This window comes from Tenrec ecaudatus, chromosome 16 (genome assembly GCF_050624435.1).
Source record: "Tenrec ecaudatus isolate mTenEca1 chromosome 16, mTenEca1.hap1, whole genome shotgun sequence".
In the NCBI taxonomy this organism is placed as follows: Eukaryota; Metazoa; Chordata; class Mammalia; order Afrosoricida; family Tenrecidae; genus Tenrec; species Tenrec ecaudatus.
Window position 1 is genome coordinate 73,924,979 of NC_134545.1, and position 21,681 is coordinate 73,946,659.

Below are 21,681 nucleotides of genomic sequence, written 5' to 3' on the forward strand. Positions count from 1 at the left end.
CTAGGAGGCCAAGTGGAATGGCAAGTAGGTATCAAGGCTCTGCAGTGAAGTTGTCTGTCTTGAATTTTCGATCTGGTTCTGTCCCCTGCTGCCTCTGGAACCAGGGGCAGGTCTTAAATCTCTCTGCGCCTTTGTTTTTTCATTGATAAAACGAGGAGAGTAATAGTACTTACTTCATTGTATTTCCATGTGGTTTAACAGGGTTTCCAAGATGGTAAATCTTTATGGAAGCCCTCTTTCTTCCAAAGAGTGGCTGGTGGGTTAGCAGCTGAGCATTTTTACCATCATGCCACCAAGATTCATTAAATAAAATCTGTGAAGTATTTAGAGCAGTGCCCGGCACAAGGTAAGCATTCCATAGCTAATGACTGTTTTTAAAAATTGCAAAATTATTTAACAATTACAGATATAAAATGATTGGCAGCTAACTACCATACAAATGTATGGAAGGTGATCTCGTTTGAAAAGCAAACGCTGAATCTTGGCAGCCATTAGTTGGTTGCAGTAAAGGTTTTGTCATCCTGTTCTCGGACTCATCCTTACAGTGAGGGCAACGGCAGAAGCACATATGACCAAGGGGCACTGCGCTGTGGGTTTTATGCCATGTTGCTTAATCCTGACGAGGGCCTTACCATGTAGGTTATCTTATATACTAATTTACTAGCAAGGAATCCAGGAGGTAACGCTATTAAATGTCTTGCCCAAGGTCAGAAAGCATGTTCACGGTGAAGCTGGATCTCTCTTTGAGGTCGGTTGAGTGCAGCACTTCTGAGCCACACGTACTACCTTGTGCTCATGGCAGCCGACATTTAAAGAGACATGTTTATAAACCTGAGTAAGGCGGGGTGATGGAAAAATCCTCACGCTGGGGAATGGAAACATGTCTGTGGGTTTCCAACAAAAGAAATAGTCCTATCGCTATAAATTGTGTGCTGGGTGAAGCTGTTTGGTTTCACGGGGTACCTGGTGGCACATTGGGTTACAAGTTGAGCTGCTGCCTGAAAGGTCAGCAGTTGACCACCCCCAGCGGCTCTGTGGGAAAAAGACAAGGCCTTTGACTCCCAGAAAGATTTTTCAGCCTCAGGAACCCGTCGGACATTTCTACTCTGTCCAACAGGGTTGCTATGAGGTGGAATCAGCTCGATGTCAGTGTTTGGTTTGAAGCTGGGAAAGGGTTCCATCTTTGCATTTTGCTTTGATATGGAAATTTCTCCTCTGAAGTTTTAGGTTTTGTGAGGTGGGAGAAAGAGAGGGCTATCTGCTCCAAGCCCGTGGCTGTGAAAGCTCCATAAAGGGAAGCTATGAGTCTGAGTGAACTCCCAGACTACGCTTGTTTGGGCAACTCACCAGTAAGCCGCATCTTAAAACCATTGAAAATGTTTGACTAAAAATAAAATTTTAAGTCCCCTGGCTAGATTTATTTTATTTTAAAAGACATACCAAGCCAAGATCATTCCTGAGAGATCTATCACAGGCAGTCTCCCGGTTCCAAACAAAATTTGTTCCTAAGGATGTCTTTACATCCAATTTGTGGGTACATCAAATGGACACGGGGTTCTTCTTCAGCATTACTTTACTGAAAGCAAGTTAGTCCTGGGGACATCATGGCTCAAGCATTGGGCTACTAACCAGCTGCTGCACAGGAGTAAAATGAGGGTTTCTACTCCTGTGAAGAGCTACAGTCTCAGAAAGCCACAAGGGCAATTCCACTCAGTCCTATCGGGCATTCTGAGTTGGAATGAACTCCCCAGCAGTAATTTAGTGCAGGAGAGGCCTGCTAGCCTTCTCAGTGATTGAAGCCTTGTTTGCAGTAAGTGAACAGGAGATGATGGCGAATGTGTTACAAGGAGGGATTGGTTCATGGGAGCCCTGGTGGCATGGTAGTTACATAGCCCAGCTGCTAACCAGAAGGTAGGTGGGCGCTGCTCTCCAGAGGAAAGATGTGGCAGTATGCTTCCGTACAGAGTTACAACCTTGGCAACCCTATGGGGCAGTTCTGCTCAGTCTTAGAAGGCCCCTGTGAATCAGAATCAGACTTGAACTAGTGGGTTTGGTGTTGGTCATTTGGGTTGGGGTTGGTTCCATTGTTTCAGGTGAAGGGAAGGGTGCATTACATTAAAGGACAAGCATGAGTTGGCCAGGGACTGCCTGTAATAGTTCTCCAAGTTCACTCACTCACTTTCCCAGCTTTCTCGGGATATTACTCAAGTGTTATTAGGGCACTGCTTACATGTCATTAATCAATTTACATTGAAAAAAATGATTTGTGAATATTGCTTGTTTTATTTCAGCCATTCCCAGGATGTGGCTGCTTTTGGCAACAGCCTGTTTGATCGCAGGGACTTTAAACGCTGGCAGACCCTTTCACTGGGAAAACAAAGTGAATCCTGAGGTGTGGATGAATATTGTAAGTCATGGAAAATTCCAAAGAACAATAGATGAAGCAGGATTAATTGGTGTGAGAATATCGACAGCTTTTGTTGTACCACAAAAACTCTCATAGAAAAGCAGGTAAAATAGAGCATCTCTATCAGGCATTGCTTTTGTTGTACACAGGATCACTAATAGCTGGGACTAACCCAAAGGCACCACCACCGACAACAAGAGTCCAGCTAAGTAGATCGGCTCTCTTGGTAGCATAAATAGGACTTCCTAATAACAAAAAGTAGAACTGTGTTTGTATAGATCATCCCAGGTTGTGAATGTATATATATTTGAAGAATATTAAACCATTTAGAAATTATATATGAGTACCTCTTGATGGTCTCTGGTTTTGTTACCTTTAAATTAAGAATGGTCCCAAAAAATGAATTAGTTGAGAATCTGCCATTGTCAGAATAGTGGGCCAATACTGAAATTCTTCACCACCCACTAACATATATTTTGCACCAGTTGATATTTTCTAATGATCAACTTAATTTGTACACCAAAATATATGTACTAAATTAATTTCACAGTTGCTTGGGTGGGGCTACAGATTTCAAACAATCCATCCCCATAAGTGCACACCAATGCTATGTTCTCTCTTCTTTTGATATCCTTTACAAAAGATATCCCACTAAAGCCTATATTTTTATTGGACAGAGTGAGCTCATCACTTACCATGGCTACCCCAGTGAGGAATATGACGTCATCACTGAAGATGGGTACATCCTCAGCGTGAACAGAATTCCCCATGGGCGAAGAGAGACTAGGAGCACAGGTACAATATACACCTCTCCTGAGAAAGAGGACTGGGTACGGTCAAAACTCACTGTTGGCTGTATTCAGAGGAGTGGTGGATTCGAAAGATTGCATTGGGCTTTAAATGGTTAACAGGAAAGCGCAGTCATTCCCTCCCTTTGAATTCACCCATGACAAGCATGAACCTAAAAATACAAAGGACAAGCCAGATCTTGCTGGCTACTGTCAGGCTTGCTCAGCCTACATTCTGTGAGCTCATTATGAATTGCTGGTTTCTCATAGGGAACATTGTGTTATTCCAGAGAGAGGATTTCCTGTTGCTGGAAGTGCATTTGTTGGGTTATCCAAGAGAACCCCCTCCTCCCACTGTAATCAACAGCACCCCACTCCCTTGGGATAACAAAGAGAGTGAAACAACTTTGGCCAAGAAAGATAGCTTTACTAGTCACATCTGCATTGTTCTCAAGAGCAAATGTTTTACGTAATGGAAGAACAAGAAATTAAAGAAGACCTGAATTCTAGAATGTAAAAGAGCCAGCGATGCATCAGTAGGGTACTACAGTTCTTAAAAGTGACAAGCAATAGCAAAAAGGTTCAGAAGAGAGAAATAGTATGCAAAATATCTGCAAAGACTCAATGGTGACAAGTACTTGACCGAGAACCCTGAGGTGGAGTCAGCTCCAGTCCATGGCAAGCTACACCCACAAGCATATCACGGACCTGCACCCCGAACCTCTTCCACGCTTCCCATTCTAGCTGCCCTTTTTAAAGGTATTTGTTTGCTCTGCCCACAGTTCACAGTGATCCAGTGTTCCAGAACTCCCCTCCCCATCAGATAGTTCTTTGTTACTTAGACGTTTCAGGAGGAAGAAAAAGGAGTGAGGTGTGGAGAAGGTGACCAGACAGCATAAGGAATGCCAGTTCAATCTGAAGTTCACATAAACAATAAACACTATGAGTCACATAGCAGGACATTCTTGCACTGACGAGTTAGTGCCTACGTTTAGGTGGGGTCGGAGATGGTGGTGGAGGGGAGCAAGGGGTGCTGTTTTCTTTTCTTTTTGTAGTTTTATGCTAAATCTGGTAATATTGCTATTGTTGTTAGATGGCATCAAGCCCATTTGGACAACAGCAGCCCTCCAAGCACAACACAACAAAACACCCCTTCATCCTGCATCAGCCTCACGATTGTTTCCAGGCATGAGCCCATTGTAGCAGCCACTGTGTCAGTCCATCGGGCTGAGGGCCTTCCTCTTTCTCTCTGCCCCTCTACTTTACTGAGCCTGGTATCCTTGTACAGGGACGCTAGTTTTATTCATTGGCTCTCCTTGTACATGCATAAGCATTATCCCCTCCCAGACAGCACTGTACTTCAAGGTTGATCATGAAATGTCTTTTCTGACTATGAATGCAATGCTTTACTTCTTGATTGTGCTATCAGACAAACTGGCAGACAAGTGGTGGAAATAAGTAGATGGAAATGCTTTAAATAAATTAAATAAAACAATGAACCTTCTCAGCAGTCCCGAGCAGGTTCTATTTAAAGTCACCAAGTTACAAAGAAGAAACTAAAGTTCCACAGATTACGTAGCCTGACCTTAAGACACAGACCAGGGACGGAACCAGAATTTAAACCCAGGAAACCTAACTCAGAACCTGAGATCATAATGCCCTAACCTTCAACCCTGATTCTGTACATCTTCCTGACTATTCTCTTCCCGGGGAATATGGATAAACTTCATAGGGAACTAGTTAATGTCCATCAACACTCACTTCCTTTTTCTCCCTAGATAAGATATAAATGAAATCATATAGCTTATGTTTCTTGAGTATTCACTTTGTATCTGCTGCTTTGCAGGATGGCCTATCTGCTTTATCTCATTAATTCCTTATAATAACTACACGTAGCTATTATTTTGAGAAGCCTCGATTTACAGATATGGAAACTGAAGCTTAAGGGAGGTAAGTAACTTTCCCAAGATCACTCTACCGACAGCGAATAAGGAAGACCCAAGACGAATGGATGCCTTTGAACTGTGGTGGTAGCGAAGAATACTGGAATCACTGTGAACTCTGGAAGAGCAAACAAATACCTTTAATAAGAACCGCTAGAATTCTCCTTAGAAGGGAGGATGGCAAGACTTCATCCTCTATACTGTGGACACGTTGTCAGTCGTGACTGCTCTGTGGAGAAGGACAGCATGCTTGGCGAGGAAAAGGGCATTGAAAAAGAAGAAGCCTTTCAACAAGATGGTTGACCCAGTGGCTGCAGCAATGGACTCAAACATAAAAGCCATTGTGAGGACCGTGCCCAAGTGGGCAGCGTGTTATTCTGTTGGACACAGGGTTGCTATGAGTTGAAATCGACTTGGTGGCACCAAACACCAACCAGCAAGCAGGGTACAGAGCAGAGATTATAATATGCACCACTGATGACAAGGAAAAGGAGTGGATCCTATTCTTTGGTTTTCCTTTTATCCCTTGTGTGTGGGTTTGGCATGTGTGGTTCCATTTTGTTCCTTATGCTATATTTGCATAAATTACTCTCTCTGCATCTCCCACGTCTCTTCCAGGTCCTCGGCCAGTCGTGTACATGCAACATGCCCTGTTTACAGACAACGCGGCATGGCTGGAGAATTTTGCCAATGGCAGTCTTGGATTCCTCCTCGCAGATGCGGGTTATGACGTATGGATGGGCAATAGTCGTGGGAACACTTGGTCAAGAAGGCACAAAACACTCTCAGTGACTGAAGAGAAATTCTGGGAATTTAGGTAAATTATTTCTAAGACATGTCATGAGGAACATTTAAGGCAATTCATTTACAAATAGTATTAATGCTAATTCATCAAAATGTGTGATCAATATGCGTGCTCTTTATGGTTTCTGTTAACATCTCTAAGGAAAGAAAGAATAAGAAACTGTGATTTCCTCTGACTCTCCCACAGGCAAATTTGGCCATTTTAACAAGATGACTTTAGCACCCAGTCCTGTCTAGCCGAGAGCTTGTCTGAAGAAACAGCTCCAGGAATGGTTTATGCCCAAAACATGCTTTCATTCAATCCATATTTATTTTATATCTACTATATTCACTATTCTGGGCACTGAACATTCCATAATACACAGGGCATAGTCTTTTTATTCACAAAATTTATATTCATTCTAGGGATGCCTTGACAAGTTCTCTCTCCTGAGGAGACATTCAACTTTGTGAACATATTGTGTCAACACTGTATTTAAGCAGAGAAACCGTGGTTGAATCCAGAGAGAAAAACATCATTAGAAAAATGGAATGAGTTCTGGTCACCTATCTGACTCATAATATAATGGTATAGATCATAACAAACTGTGGTGAGCCTTCGCATTCCATTCCCATTGCAGACTATTTACCTTACCATGTAGAACACAAACAAGAGGCAGTCCTTTGCACATGACAAGGAGCTGCTAGGTGACTTACAGTCAGGAAAGGTGTATGTCAGGCTTGGGTCATTTAACCACATTGTTCAGCTTGTAGGTTGAGCAAATAATCTGCTAGGTGGACTGCATGAGAAAGAACTCTATGAACACTCCTCAGCCAGCAAATAGGAGAACTGGTTTACAAGCTGCTCCATTTTCAAAGCTGGATATTAAAAGTCCCGGTTGTTGACATTCTGTGGGTAAGTCAAACAGTGTTAAACCAACAACAACAAATAAAAAACAATTGCCCTTGAATAAATTCCATCACATTGTGACCTTATAAAGCATTTCTAAGGCTGTATATCTTTATGGAAGCAGAGAGCCTCATCTTACACCAGCATAGAGGCTGATGTATTTGAACCATGGTACTTGTGGTTAGCAAACCGGTGCTTACCAGACACCACCGTCAGAGTGCCTAGGCTGCCATCAAATCATTCCGAACTCGTGGAAAGCCCATCAATTACAGCATAAAGTGTGTTCCTTAGTGTTTGTGCCACTGAGGGATGTGAGCTGAAATATGTTACTGGGTTGAACCAATTTCAACTCATAGGAGCCCGACATGACAGAGTAGAATTACCTCAGAGAGTTTTCTAGGCGGGATTTTCATGGGAGTAGATTTCCAGGTCTCTCTTAGAGGGCCACTCAGGGCTGCTCAGGCCCATGTAATTGAATAACTCATTAAACACGCATGGACTAAGTATAGAGCCCAGGTTTTTGAATGTCAAGGAGAATGCACGTGCTCTGAATTTTAAGCATAGTTGTATTCATAAGCCCCTGTTTTTGTTTTTGTTTTTTTGCAGTTTTGATGAAATGGCCAAATATGATCTCCCAGGAATAATAGACTTCATTGTAAATAAAACTGGTCAGGAGAAGTTGTATTTCATTGGACATTCACTTGGCACCACCATAGGTATGTTTACGAGGGCAAACACTATTGGAGTCGGCAAGAGTTGCCCATTGATTAAAGCAGTGCTAGTGCTATTTGCAGTGTCTCGACTGCTCTGTCTTTGGTGGAGTAGATGCTCTAATACCCGAGGTAGAGCGATCTCCCTACCTGGGTGCCAAGGGGCCGTGAATACATAGGGGAAACCTTTCCCTGTCTCCGGCTACAATGCCACATTTTTCATGATGATGCGACTTCTCATGAATGGTAAGGACCAAAATCCAGAGAAATAGTTCCAAAAAAGTACCTTTCTAGATCCCCTAAGAGCTTAAAAAGCAAAGCCAAATGCTTTGAAATATCCCTAAAAAGTGGTAAATATGCTTCAGTCACACTTTCCATACAAATCACTTGTAGTGTTTGTTACTAAAAAGGGTGGCGCTTCTTGTAATATTTTGTAAAGAATTGGGTATGTTGGTGGGTTGGAACACAAAAGTTTATTCTAATAATTTTTTAAATTTTTAGAATTTTTTTCCAGGAGCATACAGCCTCACTCTTGTCCCTCAGAGTGGTTGATGGATTCGAACTGCCAATCTTATGGTTAGCAACCTAAAGCATCCCACAGCACTACCAAGGCTCCATACTTTGATGAACCAAATTTCTGAATTCTAAATAGAATCCAGAGTAATCACGTGGCCCTTTATGGAATGGCATGTTTTGTGTCATGTGTCCAGGCGATTTTGTTCCCAGAAAAGTTTGAGAACCAGAGTTTGGGAGAACAGCAGTGGAGGGCTTCCAGAGAGATGTCTGTCCTTGTCATTAGTGCCCCTATTTACTTCTCAGCCAAAGATACAGAAGTCCTTTGAGGCAGGCAAGCTGCCCTTTCTGAGGGCTGACCCTCCTATCAGGCGATTATCATGTTGTCACAGTCATCCTTGTGACTATCTGCTCGGCCTGTGTCCAGTGCTTGTTGAGACATGCTCGGAACATAGGTGGCCCATGGCATGGAGGCTACGGTGGGTTGAGTGATTTAAGATGGACATCATGGATATTGTATGTGCGTACAATGTAGAGTACAGCATTTCTTTTAGAGTTCAGGACCCTGATCTAGGCAACACTACTTTTGCAAAGACTGTCTAGATCTTTTGGACAGGAATCAACAATCTTCCTCCAACTAAAAACCTAAAGGAATTTGTACTAATGAAAATTTGAATGTGCTAATAATCATTCACAAAAGTTTTCCATTTTAAGAAACTGAGCCATGTAGAAGGCAATATTTCAACCTGCATTAAAAAAATAAATTAAAACTGCAGGAGACAATAGTTTTACGATATTCATGTTATCACCATCATTATTAACAGCAAGCAGATCCTGATTGATGCTTTATGTTTATCTTCTCGCAGCTTAATATATTGGAAACAACAGCAAATATCAAAAAGCATAAATCAAATGATGAATGGGAAACCCCAAAATGTTAGTAATAGTCAAGCAATTATACTATAATAGTCCCACTTACTGAGTCCTTTACTGTATTTCTTAGACTATCGTCAGAAACGATATTCCCCTCTAATCTTCAGAACATTCCTATTATTATTTTCGCAGTTTATAGAAAAGGAAACAGAAGTGTAGAGAAATTGAGTTGCACAAGCTCCCTTATCTTCTATGAGGCAGAACACAGATCCAAACCTGGACAGTCTGACTTCAATAAAGGGGTGCTTGGCACATGTGGAGAAACTATATGGAGGAGGACAGACTTGGGTTGGATCTGGAAAAATGACAGGGACTTAGATAGGCTCTTATTTCTGATCTGCAAAGAAAATTTTGTCATCCCTGCTCTGCACTTCATTTAGGAAACGCCATTGGTATTTTGGGTAGCTATAGGACATTTAGCAACCGTGTCCCCAGCCTAGCATATACCAATGGAGGACTCCAGACAATGTGATCACCCCAAAAACTCATCTGCACACATTTCCAAATGTCCTCTAGGGGGCAGCATCACTCTACAACCAGCTTAGCATCTTTGTACAGTAGCTCAATCAAGTATTTCAGCTCTTTTTAATTTTTTTTTCTGGCCAAGATCTTTTCAATATCTCAACAAGAATTTCAGCAAGGACTTTCTGTGGCACACACACACACACACACACACACACACACCTGAATGAGGTTGCATGGGGAAGCAAATTACACAGAAACTCCCCACACTGTTCCTTATATTGTGCTTATCCCTCTCACTATCTTCATCTTCATCCTCAGCTTAAGCCTCATCCTCAGCCTCATCCCAGGCTATCAGTGGTTGCAATGCAATCTGTAACAGCACAGTGAAAGGAGACAAGCGGTCCTTGGGCAAGGCTCCCACCTTGGAAAGCTGGGTAAACAGCTGAGAGAGTGAAAAAGGAACTGGGATGAATAATTGGGTGAAACTTCAGAAAGGAATGATTGTCTTTCTTCTCATGAGCAGACCATTTGTGTTTAGAAGCCCTGGGACTCATTCTGGCATCTTAGATTGCAAGGCAGCAAAATTGTCCACAGTTCACACAGTGGCAGCTGCTTTAGAAGCATCTGTTTTGTCTTTCCCCGACCAGCTACTCCACTTCCTCCACCAGGGTTAGTTGCTCCATCAAGAAAATCAAGGGGAACATAGGAATAGAGATTTCTGAAGGCATCGTCACCGAGTAGCTCCGAAGTGTCCCAACCCAGCCCAAGACCATTGCAGGAGAAGGAGAGAAAGAAATACTAAAGCCAAATTCTTCTTCTGTTAGTGTGGCCTAAGCATCTTTAACCTGACATGATTGTCTCTGGTTCTCTCAGGGTTTATAGCCTTTTCCACCATGCCTGAACTGGAACAAAGAATCAAAATTAATTTTGCCTTGGGTCCTGTAGTCTCATTGAAGTATCCCATAGGATTTTTTACCAGTTTTTTCCTACTTCCAGATCCTGCATTCAAGGTAAGCTTCCTTTTTTGCCAAACTTTATCAGAGGATTTATTGTTGGTCACAGATCTTTACTATTCTATATTTGTATATATGCTATTTGAAAGTCTTAGGGAGTAAAAATAGGAAATTTAGATGGAATCTATAGAAATCAGACTGTGGATGTTGTTGTTGTTATGTGTGTGTGTGTGTTCTTTTCTTACGGCTGACAGCTGCCAACTACATTCAATATATTCAGTCAAAAGCAGCACTGAATATATGATATCCAAAAGGCATATAGAAAATCGAATTAAAATATCATGGGATTTATTTTTCATTTATTTGATTTATTATTTATTCATTCATTTAGTTTATTATAAATTTAATTTATTCATCCATGTCTTATGAACTTTTCGATTAGCTGTAATCTATTTCAATATGAGGTCGATTCACAAGTTTTCTTGCAACATGCATTTGGGCCAGTCCGTGGATTCACAATGCCTACATGGACACTTGGAATTACGCATGACCATTTATGCCCTTGATTTTACTGTTAGATGGATCCGGCAGATACACCGCTTACCTATAGAAGCTTGTACTAATTTACTAAGCCAGTTACAAAGTTTCCAAACCCAGTCCCTTTTTAAAAAATGCGCTTTGGGTAAAAGTTTACAGAGGAAATGTGTTTCCTATTCAACAATTCGCAGATACGTTTTATTTGTGCCGTGACTGCATTCTTCCCAGTGCCTTCCTGTGCTTACCACTTCCATTTGCCTTACGTTCCTGTCCCTTCCTGCCATGTAGCTTTGTCCCTAGGCACAGGCTGCTCTTTTGGTGTCATATGCTTGCACATTCCAAGGATGGTGTGCCTCTTTGGAGTGACCGTTCAACCTTAAAGATCTGAAAATCGCGCCACAGGGTTGAGTTTTGGTCCAGGGCTTGAAGGATGTTTAAAGGTCAAAGTTCCACCAGTTTCTTTCAGATCCGTTATCCTGGTCTTTTGATGATTCTGAGTAGTGGTCCACATTTTTCTCCTGCCCCATCCAGGACTTTCCCTTGCCATCCCAATCAGAGCAGTTAGAGGATGTAGCTGGATGCCATCTAGTTCTGCTGGTCTCCAGACTGTGGAGGCGGGTTTGTCGTGGTTCATTAGTCCTCTGGGCTAGTTTTTTCCTCTGTATCTTTGATTTTCTTCACTCTTTGTTGATTTCAATTGTAGGATGCAAAGTCTGCCTTGATGCTTAGTCAAATAATTATGTGGTTAATAGCTCTATTCAACATGTATTGACATCAGTTCATTTTTTCATTCTTAATGTGTTCTGCATTTGTGAAGAGTTGAGCAAGTTAATATGTTAAATTCAGAGGAAGACACCCTTATCTTTAAGCACGTAGATTTCTATGTGGATAGGTCGGGTCTAAAGCAAAGAGCATCTCTGGTTCTTGTGTATTTCCAACTCTTGAATAGCCTGTCACTTTAATTCTTCTTTCTATTCTCCTTTCCCAAATTTTCAAAATGTCTGTGGCCCCTGAAACCCCAGGGCCTCCACCAGATATTTCTATCCAAGCTTACTTTCTCATGTTCTTTCAACAAATCATCAATTTTTTCTGTCCGGTGCACCATTCTCTGCTTTATGGCAGGAGATCAATCTATTGGGGGACATTAATGTACAACCAATGTGTTGGTGGGCAGGAGAAAATCATATTTCCTTTCTTGTTCAAAGTAATATCTGACTGTAGGAGAAATTATTTCACCTTCTTTGATAAACGATAGATAACAAATGCTGGTAATCTCTAACTGGATAGAATACCAGGGAGCTTTACCAGGAGAAAGTGATTTGGGGTTAAGGTCCTTTTTCTAGTCTCCTGTGAATAATATTGATGATCTTCCATGGTTACAGATAAAGCCATAGTCAAGTTTTCTGAATAACTTGGTCTCATTGACCAAAGTAGCAAGTGTGTCTCACGTGAAGGATACAGTCAAGAAGTCTGGAGACAGTTCTTTGGAAAAAATAAATATATGTATTATTTTGCTTTGTTTTACAGTCTCTGTTTGGCACTAAAGGTCTACTTTTAGAAGATAAATCAAAGAAACAATCTTTTATAAAAATCTGCAGTGATAAAATACTCTGGGTAATATGTAGTGAATTCTTGTCTTTATGGGCTGGATCCAACCAGAAAAATATGAACATGGTACGTATAACAACAAGATATTTTTATAATTAAAACATCCTAGCTTTCCTTGTATTCATTTAGATGCATCTAGTTTGTATACCCTTTATCGGCGATTCTCTGTATTTAAATCATGTGTTAAGTGGACCATGAGTGTGAGGACACTATTAATAGAGTGCATTAGGAAAGTAGAGAAGCATGCATAGGCATTGGATCATTTCAGGAGTGTTTTCCCTTGTGGGTAATTTTAACTTCATATCAAACTTGCTACTTAGAAGACACGGGAAGGAGGAGGAATGACATTTTTGTGAAGATGCACCAGTCCTGTTCCATCAGCTGTGTTTCCTATTCATTAGAACTTTAAAAGAAGGAGGAAGAGAAGAAGAGAAAGCATGAAGACAAAGAAGAAAAGAAGAGGGAGGAAAAGAAAAAGAGATTGAATTTGCAGACCACTGTGGTTGACTATAGAGTCCTGGTGCACCAGTGAGTTAGTCATTGGATTGAGATTGGGAGTTCAAACCCACCAGCTGTTCTCAAGAGACAGATAAGGCTGTCCACTTTTAAAAAATTTTATACTCTTAGAAACTAGTACCAAAGAGCACAGTTCTCCACCAGCTTGACCCATTTCTATTTTTTTTGTTAAATTATCATTTTTAAATCATTTTATTGGGGACTCATACAATTCTTATCACAATCCATACATCCATCCATTGTGTGTCAAGCACATTTGTACATTTGTTGCTCTCATCATTCTCAAAAACATTTGCTATGTACTTGAACCCTTGGTATCAGCTCCTCATTTTCCCCCACCCCACCCCACTCCCCCTTCCTCATGAACCCTTGATAATTCATAAATTTTATTATTTTATTATATCTTACACTGCCCAATATCTCCCTTCAGCAACTTTTCTGTTGTCTGTCCCCCAGGGAGGAGGTTATATGTAGATCCTTGTAATTGGATCCCCTTTCTATCCCACCTTACCTCCACCGTCCAGGTATCACCATCTGACCAACGATCCTGAAGGGATCATCTGTCCTGGATTCCCTTTGTTTCCAGTTCCTATCTGTACTAGTAAACATCCTCTGGTCTAGCCAGATTTGTAAGGTAGAATTGGGATAATAATAGTGGGGGCAGGGAGGAGGGAGCATTTAAGAACTAGAGGAAAATACTATGTTTCTTTCTTGCTACACTGCACCCTGACTGGCTTGTCAACTCCCTGTGACCCTTCTGTAAGGGGGTTGCCTACAGATGGGTTACAGATGGGCTTTGGGTCCCCAATTTGCACTCCCCCTCCTTCACAATGATATGATTTTTTTGTTGTTTGATGCCTGATATCTGATCCCTTCAATACCTCGTGATCACACAGTCTAGTGCGCTTCTTCCATGTGGGCTTTGTTGCTTCTGAGCTAGGTGGCCCCTTGTTTACCTTTGAGTCTTTAAGACCCCAGATGCTATATCTCTCGATAGCCAGGCACCATCAGCCTTCTTCACGACACTTTCTTATGCATACATTTGTCTTCAGCGATCTTGTCAGGAAGGTGAGCATCATGGAATGCCAGTTTAATAGAACAAGTGTTCTTGCATTGAGGGAGTACTTGAGTGGAGGCCCAATGTCCATCTGCTGTCTTAATACTAAACCTATAAATATATACACATAGATCTATTTTCTAATCATCCTATATAAATATATTTACATATGTACATGCCTGTATTTAGACCTCTATAAATGCCCTTTGCCTCCTAGTTCATTCCTTTATTTTCTTTTACTTTCCTCTTGTCCCACTATCACACTCAGCCTGCATTTGGGTTCCAAGAATTCCTCACGTTTACATTGCCCTTGATAAATCCCTATCAGGCCTCTTACACCCTCCTTACCACTGATTTTGGATCATTTGTTGTTCCTTTGTCCTTGGGTTGGTTAACACCATTTCTTTTCCCCCACCTCCCCCTCTCCCATGTCCCTCCATAACCATTGGTCCCATTGTTTTCTCCTCCAGATTGTTTATCCAGCCTATCTTATCTAGATAGGCCTGCAGAGATAATAATATGCATACACACAAAAATGCAGGGCAAAAGAAAGCAACAAATGAAAACAAAACAACGACAACAACAAAAATGCCAAAAAATAAAAGCCTATAAATAGTTCAAGGTCTGTTTGTTGACTTTTAGGGCCACCCTATTTTTGCATTAGACTAAAAGCCAAGAATACCTGTTATTCAAAATCTTGTTACTCCTAAGCAATGATTTTTAATGCTGTCCCTTGAAGAGTCAGTATGTTGAACTCTAGAATTGTGATCACTCTAACAAGTCTCTAGGAACCCTCATGGGATGGTGGGTTACAAGCTGGCTGCTAGCTGCAAGGTCAGCAGTTTGACTCCACCAGCCCCTTTTCAGAAAACAGATAAAGATTTCTGCTCCAGAAAAGAACCAAAGGGGTAGTTCTACTCTAGCCTATTGGGTCATTATGAGTCTAAATCACCTGCACAGCATTGGGCATGTTAGAGTCTCTAACATCTTAATTCTGTAAAATGTTTACCAAAATTGAAGTGCAGTATATTTGGAAGTTATTAGACATTAGTTTTTATTACCAGATATTTTATTTTATCCTCACAGGAGACTGACAAGTGAGTAACATGATGTTGAGTATTTTAGTATGCTTTACTTAACAGACGAATATGATAGGAATTCAGATATTAAATAAATTTCTCAATATCACAGAGCTTCTAAATGACAGAGTAGACCTGACATCTAGCTCTTCTGTTCTATTAGACTGACCTACTTGTCTGCGGCCATGGGTGGGCATGTATACAAATGTGCACATGCACACAGCTTCTTTCCTACTTGTGTTTCTCCATGATTTTCAGTGTTGTTGCCTCTACTTCAAAGTTATCAAAACTTCCCACAGGTCTGGCAAGGCATGTTTTACAGGCATCCAAGTATCTGACATGAAGGCACATTTCTCGGTCATTTCCAAAAATTCAGAATTCATTGTCTCATTCCTGGTATCCTTGTTCTCTGATCCTGAAAGGCATCATATATGTTGGCTGAGGACTCATTCTCCCTAACATATTTTGTTTTTGTTTTTTTCATCAGAGTCGACTGGATGTGTATATATCACATACTCCCACTGGATCGTCAGTACAGAATCTGCTACATATAAAACAGGTAGAGCCTTTGTTGTGGAAAATCATGCCAATCATAGTTTTCATTAGATACCCAAAAAAGTACTTGCCCTTTTGCAGGATGACTCTAGGAAAACTGGACACTGCTTTGGTCTTTCTGTTGGTCACCATCTTTTCGTTCTAATAATCATTGGGTTTTAGAGCAAGTGTGTTGTTAGGGGCCAGCGGGTCAACTCCAAATCATCGGACTCATGCAGCAGAGAACCACGGCACCCATCCGGCTCAGACGCCAGAATAAGACCCTGCCTGGCCTTTCGCCATCTGCACAGTTGTTTCTATGTTGGAGCCCTTTGTTTCAGCCACTGTGTCCACCCATCTCATTGTGGACCTTCTTCTTTTTCACTGGCCCTCAGCTTACCTGAGACTGATCTTTCCTGGTAACATGCCCAAAATGCATGAGATAGTGTCTCACCATCCTCTTCTCAGATACATTTTGGCTGTACTTCTTCCCAGCCAGATTTATTTGTTCTTCAATATTCTTCTCGAATGCCACAATTCAAATGCAGAGTTGAATTGAAACTAAACAGGTGACATAAACTCAAGCTTGTAAAATAAATCCTAAGCTAACACAGGAGGGCAACCGAGGAAGCCCGGGGAGAATTGAGGCTTCCACAAAGTGAGAAATACTTGGAATTGTACTCCTCTCAATTACCATCCCTAGGAGCTCTGGCAGTGTAGTGAGACGTGACCTGGTGAGTTCATCACAAGCCCTGCCCTTTGGAACCACTCCTGGGAGTAAGAGAGACCTTCAGCTCCAGGAAAGACTGACGGTCTTCAAAACCCACAGGAACAGTTCTACTCTGCCCTAGAGGGTTGCTGTGAGTCCAGATTGATGCCCGCTGTTTTCTTTTGTGTTTTCAATTGCAGTCTCAGAAACCCTATAGACCAATTCTATTACATCAGGGTCAGCAGTCGGAAACCACCAGCAGCTCCTTAGGAGAAAGGCAGGACTTTCTACTCCCATACAAAGTAACAGTTCCGGAAAGCCGGAAGGGCAGTTCTCTTCTGTCCGACGTGGTTGCTCTGAGGCTGCATTGACTCGATGGCAGTGCATTTAAATTGTTTTGGGTTTTAATGCTGTCCTACAGGGTTCCAAGGAGTCAGAATTAGCTCAATGGCAGTGGATTTTTTTGGTTTGGAAAATGTCTTGGCTTCCCCCAGCTTTCACTTCCAACAAGACAGACCATTATTTCTCTTTCTCTGTTGAACCTCATGTTCAAATGCCAATAGTGAATCAGAAGATTAATTTTGTTGTTAACGTTTATGATTTGTAACCAGATTATTCTCTTTTTTAAAATTATCAACTCAGATGTACCGAGCTGATGAATTCAGAGCTTATGACTGGGGAAGTGAAGATGAAAACATGCATCACTATAACCAGGTGAGCTGCCCAGATGGCCCAAGAATAGTAGTTTTGAAGCATTATTATAAGAAGTCATTTGGAACTACAGTCCTACTTTGGGATTTGTGTTACTGGCATGGATTTCTCAAAATTAAATTAAATTTTATTCAGTTGTTACTTTTCCCCTCTTTTAATCCATAATCATTGCAAAAAATTCAGAAGCAAAAGAAGCACATATAAAGGATATTAAATCCTCTATAATTCCACTAGCTAGAGACAAACTAAGTATATTAATATTTTGGTGTATTTCTTCCCATATTCTTAGTATTATGTTGTTTTTACTTAAGTTTTTAGCTTGCTTTGGAGCTTACATCCTTTTCAAAAGATAACGTAGGTTAATGAGGATTTTAACATAATTTTAATCTCTACCCAAATTTTGACACAATTTTAATCTCTACACAAATTTAATCTCTACACAAAAAAATTGTTTTATAAGAATCTTGGCACAGAATAAAGTTATATTCACTTCATTTTTAGGGGTTCTGAGATTATAACTCTTTTTTTTCTCTTTTCATTTATTTTTTTATTTTTAATCATTTTATTGGGGCTCATACAATTCTTATCACAATCCATACATACATTAATCGTGTAAAGCAAACTTATACATTTGTTGCCCTCATCATTCTCAAAACACTAACTTTCCGCTTGGGCTCCTGGAATCAGCTCCTCATTTTTCTTTTTCCCCTCCTTCCCTGCTCCCCCCTCCCTTATGAACTCTTGATAATTTATAAATTATTATATTATCATACATTACACTGCCAGACATCTCCCTTCACCCACTTTTCTGTTGTCCATCCCCAAGGGAGGAGGTTTTATGTAGATCCTTGTAATAGGTTCTTGATACTAACAGAGAAAATCTGAATTCTGCGTGAAATCAAAAGCATTTAAAGAGTTGAGCCTTAGTGTATTTTTCCCTTATAACTTTATGCACCAAAATTTGTAGACATATTTAGATCTGTACTTTTAAAAAATTTGAACAATTTTATTGGGCTATATTTCACATATCATATCAATAAGAACTGTACAATGATCTCCACAATCAACTGTAGAATATAGACGTCCCTCTTATAGCCATCCGCATCAGCGCCCGACTTCCCCCGACCTTCCCCACCAGACCCTTCAAGAAACCATCAATGCAATCATCGTCTCCATTGCTTTTCCCATCACGGATTTCATGGACAGAAAAACATAAATTCTGAACAAGAACAAAATACTCGAATGTGCATGGTACCAAGGCTGTTCACATCCCTGCTCTGTGGTCAGAGAGCGTTCACTAAAGACTTGATCCATGTGTGGGCCCTGCAAATGGATCTCGGGCTCCCATGGTCTTCCACAGCCTTCTGAAAACCTGAACTCTGATACCATTCCGTCCATTGAATTTGGATTCTATCATTCACAACCCTTATATCACACAGTCTGATGTATTTCTTCCATGTGGGCCCACCCAACTGACACCTCACTCAGATACCTGCTTATTCAATGACAAGCCTTTAAGACCCTAGATGTTATTCTTTCTAAGAACCAGGCACCATCTGGTTTCTTCACCACAATTTACCAGAGCACTCATATCTTTGGCGATCTCATGAGGGCAAGCATCAATCAGGGCCATGTAATAAGAGCTGATTGTTGTCATATTGGGGCTAAAATTATGTGTGAGACCAAAATCCACTCATATTTCTACCATTTAGATACATGCCTGGTTCACTTTAGAGACATCCTTATTATTTTATGTTAGAGCATCAGGAATCACCCTCCTGGAGCATATGATAGTTCTGTTGATGATGTTGTTAATTTAACCAATGGTGTAGAATTTAAAACACTGTGAGGAAAAGATATTACAGACTGGCTATGGTCCTCAATACACGAATTTTTGACTTGTTCAAATTAAACTCTTAAGTGACTCGATACTATTTACATGAACAATGGGGGTTGATGATAAACAAAACTCATTCTCAATGCCAGAACCATACCTACTAGATTAATAAATGTCCTAATTAAAGCAAGGAGAGCGCTAAAAGAATAAGTATATGATAATCTCCAGCCACCAATCACTGGGTACCCTCAAGGCAAAAGTGTGAGTCCAATAATCACCAGTTCTATAATCTTGGGATTGCAGTCACCTGATTCTAAAACACTGAGGAGTTTTAGCCTTAAGACCAAGGTCCATAGATGAGCTTCAGGTAAAGTCCAGTTAACTTAGAGGGGTTTCCACATTACCACCATCTCCTGTGGCCTATGGCAGATGATGGGAATCGCAAAAGAATCAGGTCCACAGTCCCATTCGTTTTGTATCACATGGCCTCGGTCATCCAGGGCTGGATAACTCCTTGGTCTAAAGTGTCCAGTTAGGAACACAGTAGCAAACACATTCTTCCCTTGGGTCCTAGATAAGTATTGTTAGGTGGTTTGTTTTTTTTCTTGATGGGAGGTTGCTCCTCCCTGTTTACCCACCAACAGTAGTTTTTTCTTTTAATTCATCCCATTGTTCCTATTTTGATTCTTGAGATAAGGACTATTGCAATTTTTTCTTCCAATCTCCCACAATGACTAAGAGAGGCACAGTCAGTAGGATGGTCATTGTGCAACCTCTCTATTTGTTTCACTGTGGTTGTTGCTGTGGTTGTGTTTCCGCTCACGTATGCCTTTTCTTTCCTCTTCCATAGAGCCGTCCCCCGCTGTACGATTTAACTGCCATGAAAGTACCGACCGCTATTTGGGCCGGTGGGCAAGATGTGCTGGTAACACCCAAGGATGTGTCCAGGATTCTCCCTCAAATCAGAAACCTCATTTACTTCAAGCTGTTGCCAGATTGGAACCACTGCGATTTTATTTGGGGCCTTGACGCCAGTCAACGGGTGTACAGTAAAATCATAGCCTTAATGAAGGAATATTCCTGAATGCAATATATATGCTTTTCAGTTATGAGAAGAGACTTTATGAACAATAATAATTGGCAGTGATGTGGCCCTCCATTCTCCTTGCCCTGCACATTGGGGCCATTATCGTGGCATGTGAAGTAGGAACTATAAAAGCGTGCTCCTTTTTATCTAAGAAATGTCCAGATCAGAAATCACAGAACCTAATCCCCACCCATGAGGAGAAATCATGTTTTTTATCCAAAATAAGTCCGCTTTCTTTGATAAATATAAAATTTGAGGAATAGTTTAAAGACGTTTTTCGTTCCTGTTTCAAGTACTATCCTGACAAACGTCCAACAGTGGCTTCATGGAAGTAATATCTTATTCTTATTCCATTTGTCAAAAGATTCAACGTAAGCATCAGAACACTAGGTTAGAGACAGCCTTTTAGAAATAGATTTTGAGTGACTGCAGACTGTAGCTTCCCTGCAAGGAGGACTAGAGTAATAGCCGTGATTTAGCCGTCGAGCTGTGAACAAAGCCCCAGAAGAAAAGAGGGCAGTGGAAAGCTCATAAAATTTAAGTGGTCCAGGGGTTTGTCTTTTGGTTACAAGCTATAAAGGTATCAAACTAAAAACAACTACAGTAAGTTGAATTACTATTGTAAATAATTCATCCTTGAGCCGTTAAATTCATATTAACTTGAAAATAATCTCTTGTTTTTCTCTTACTAATTGAACCTTGGAATCACTGCTCATGGAACTGATCAGACAAAGTCAGAAGTAGAAGTGTACTACCATATTTGTAGCCAGACAATATTTAACACAGTTTCCAGAAAGTCTAACTTAAAACCAACAAGGAGGCATTGGGATATTTTGATCTTTTGCACAATTTTACATCCCTAAAACATGCAGGAAATTGAGTCTAGACTTTGGAACAAAGGTCAAATAGTGGAGTGAAACACTAGCTGCTTCAAAAGAGACTAGAGTTTACCTGTCAGTCCATCCATTTCTGAATGGTGTGAACCCAGAAGAGGCCTTTACTTTCTATGAAGATGTAATTAGCGACAAAAGGAAATACATATAGACCTTCAACCACTTACTTTCATTTAAAACTGCTAAAGGTTAGTTACTAATATTTGTATATAGGACCATAGTCTTAAAAAAGACATCGACTGGTTGTATACCACATAATTGCTCTTTCCTGATTAATTCGTCATTTTAACTTTTTAGTGGCTTTCACAGATTTAAAAGTACTTGAGAAGCAATTATTTTTATTTACCAAGTGACTCATTTAAAATGACTTTCATTGAACCTTTCCAAAGAATACAACATAGCTTTACACAAGCAATCATTTAAAATCATATCTATCAAACGATACAAGGCTAATTAAAATGTAACTGTTATAATAAGCATTGTGGGCATATATAAGTTTGGGGGCAATAGCTAGGTAAAATAAGTCCTATAGGAGCCAGTTTTCAGTAGGCAGATTACTATGTCAACCTATGTCCTCCTCTTTCTTTATAAAACAAGACAGACTACTGTCCAATGGCATTAAAATCTTCCATGTGTGAAAGCCATGGCACACCCTCCCATCCACCCAAACCCTTCTTGATCCTAATGTCTGGAAACAGCCCATCTCTT

At 40.7% G+C, this 21,681-nt stretch overlaps 1 protein-coding gene across 1 annotated transcript; it reads left to right on the forward strand.

Moving 5' to 3' along the window:
• The first annotated feature begins 2,302 nt into the window (after positions 1 to 2,302).
• Positions 2,303 to 20,077, forward strand: LIPN (lipase family member N). The gene is made up of 9 exons (XM_075533574.1): positions 2,303 to 2,407; positions 3,085 to 3,202; positions 5,757 to 5,955; positions 7,438 to 7,547; positions 10,326 to 10,462; positions 12,470 to 12,616; positions 15,690 to 15,761; positions 17,088 to 17,159; positions 19,844 to 20,077. The coding sequence occupies exons 1-9, from the start codon at positions 2,303 to 2,305 to the stop codon at positions 20,075 to 20,077; spliced, it is 1,194 nt and encodes a 397-aa protein (XP_075389689.1).
• The last annotated feature ends 1,604 nt before the right edge of the window (positions 20,078 to 21,681 follow it).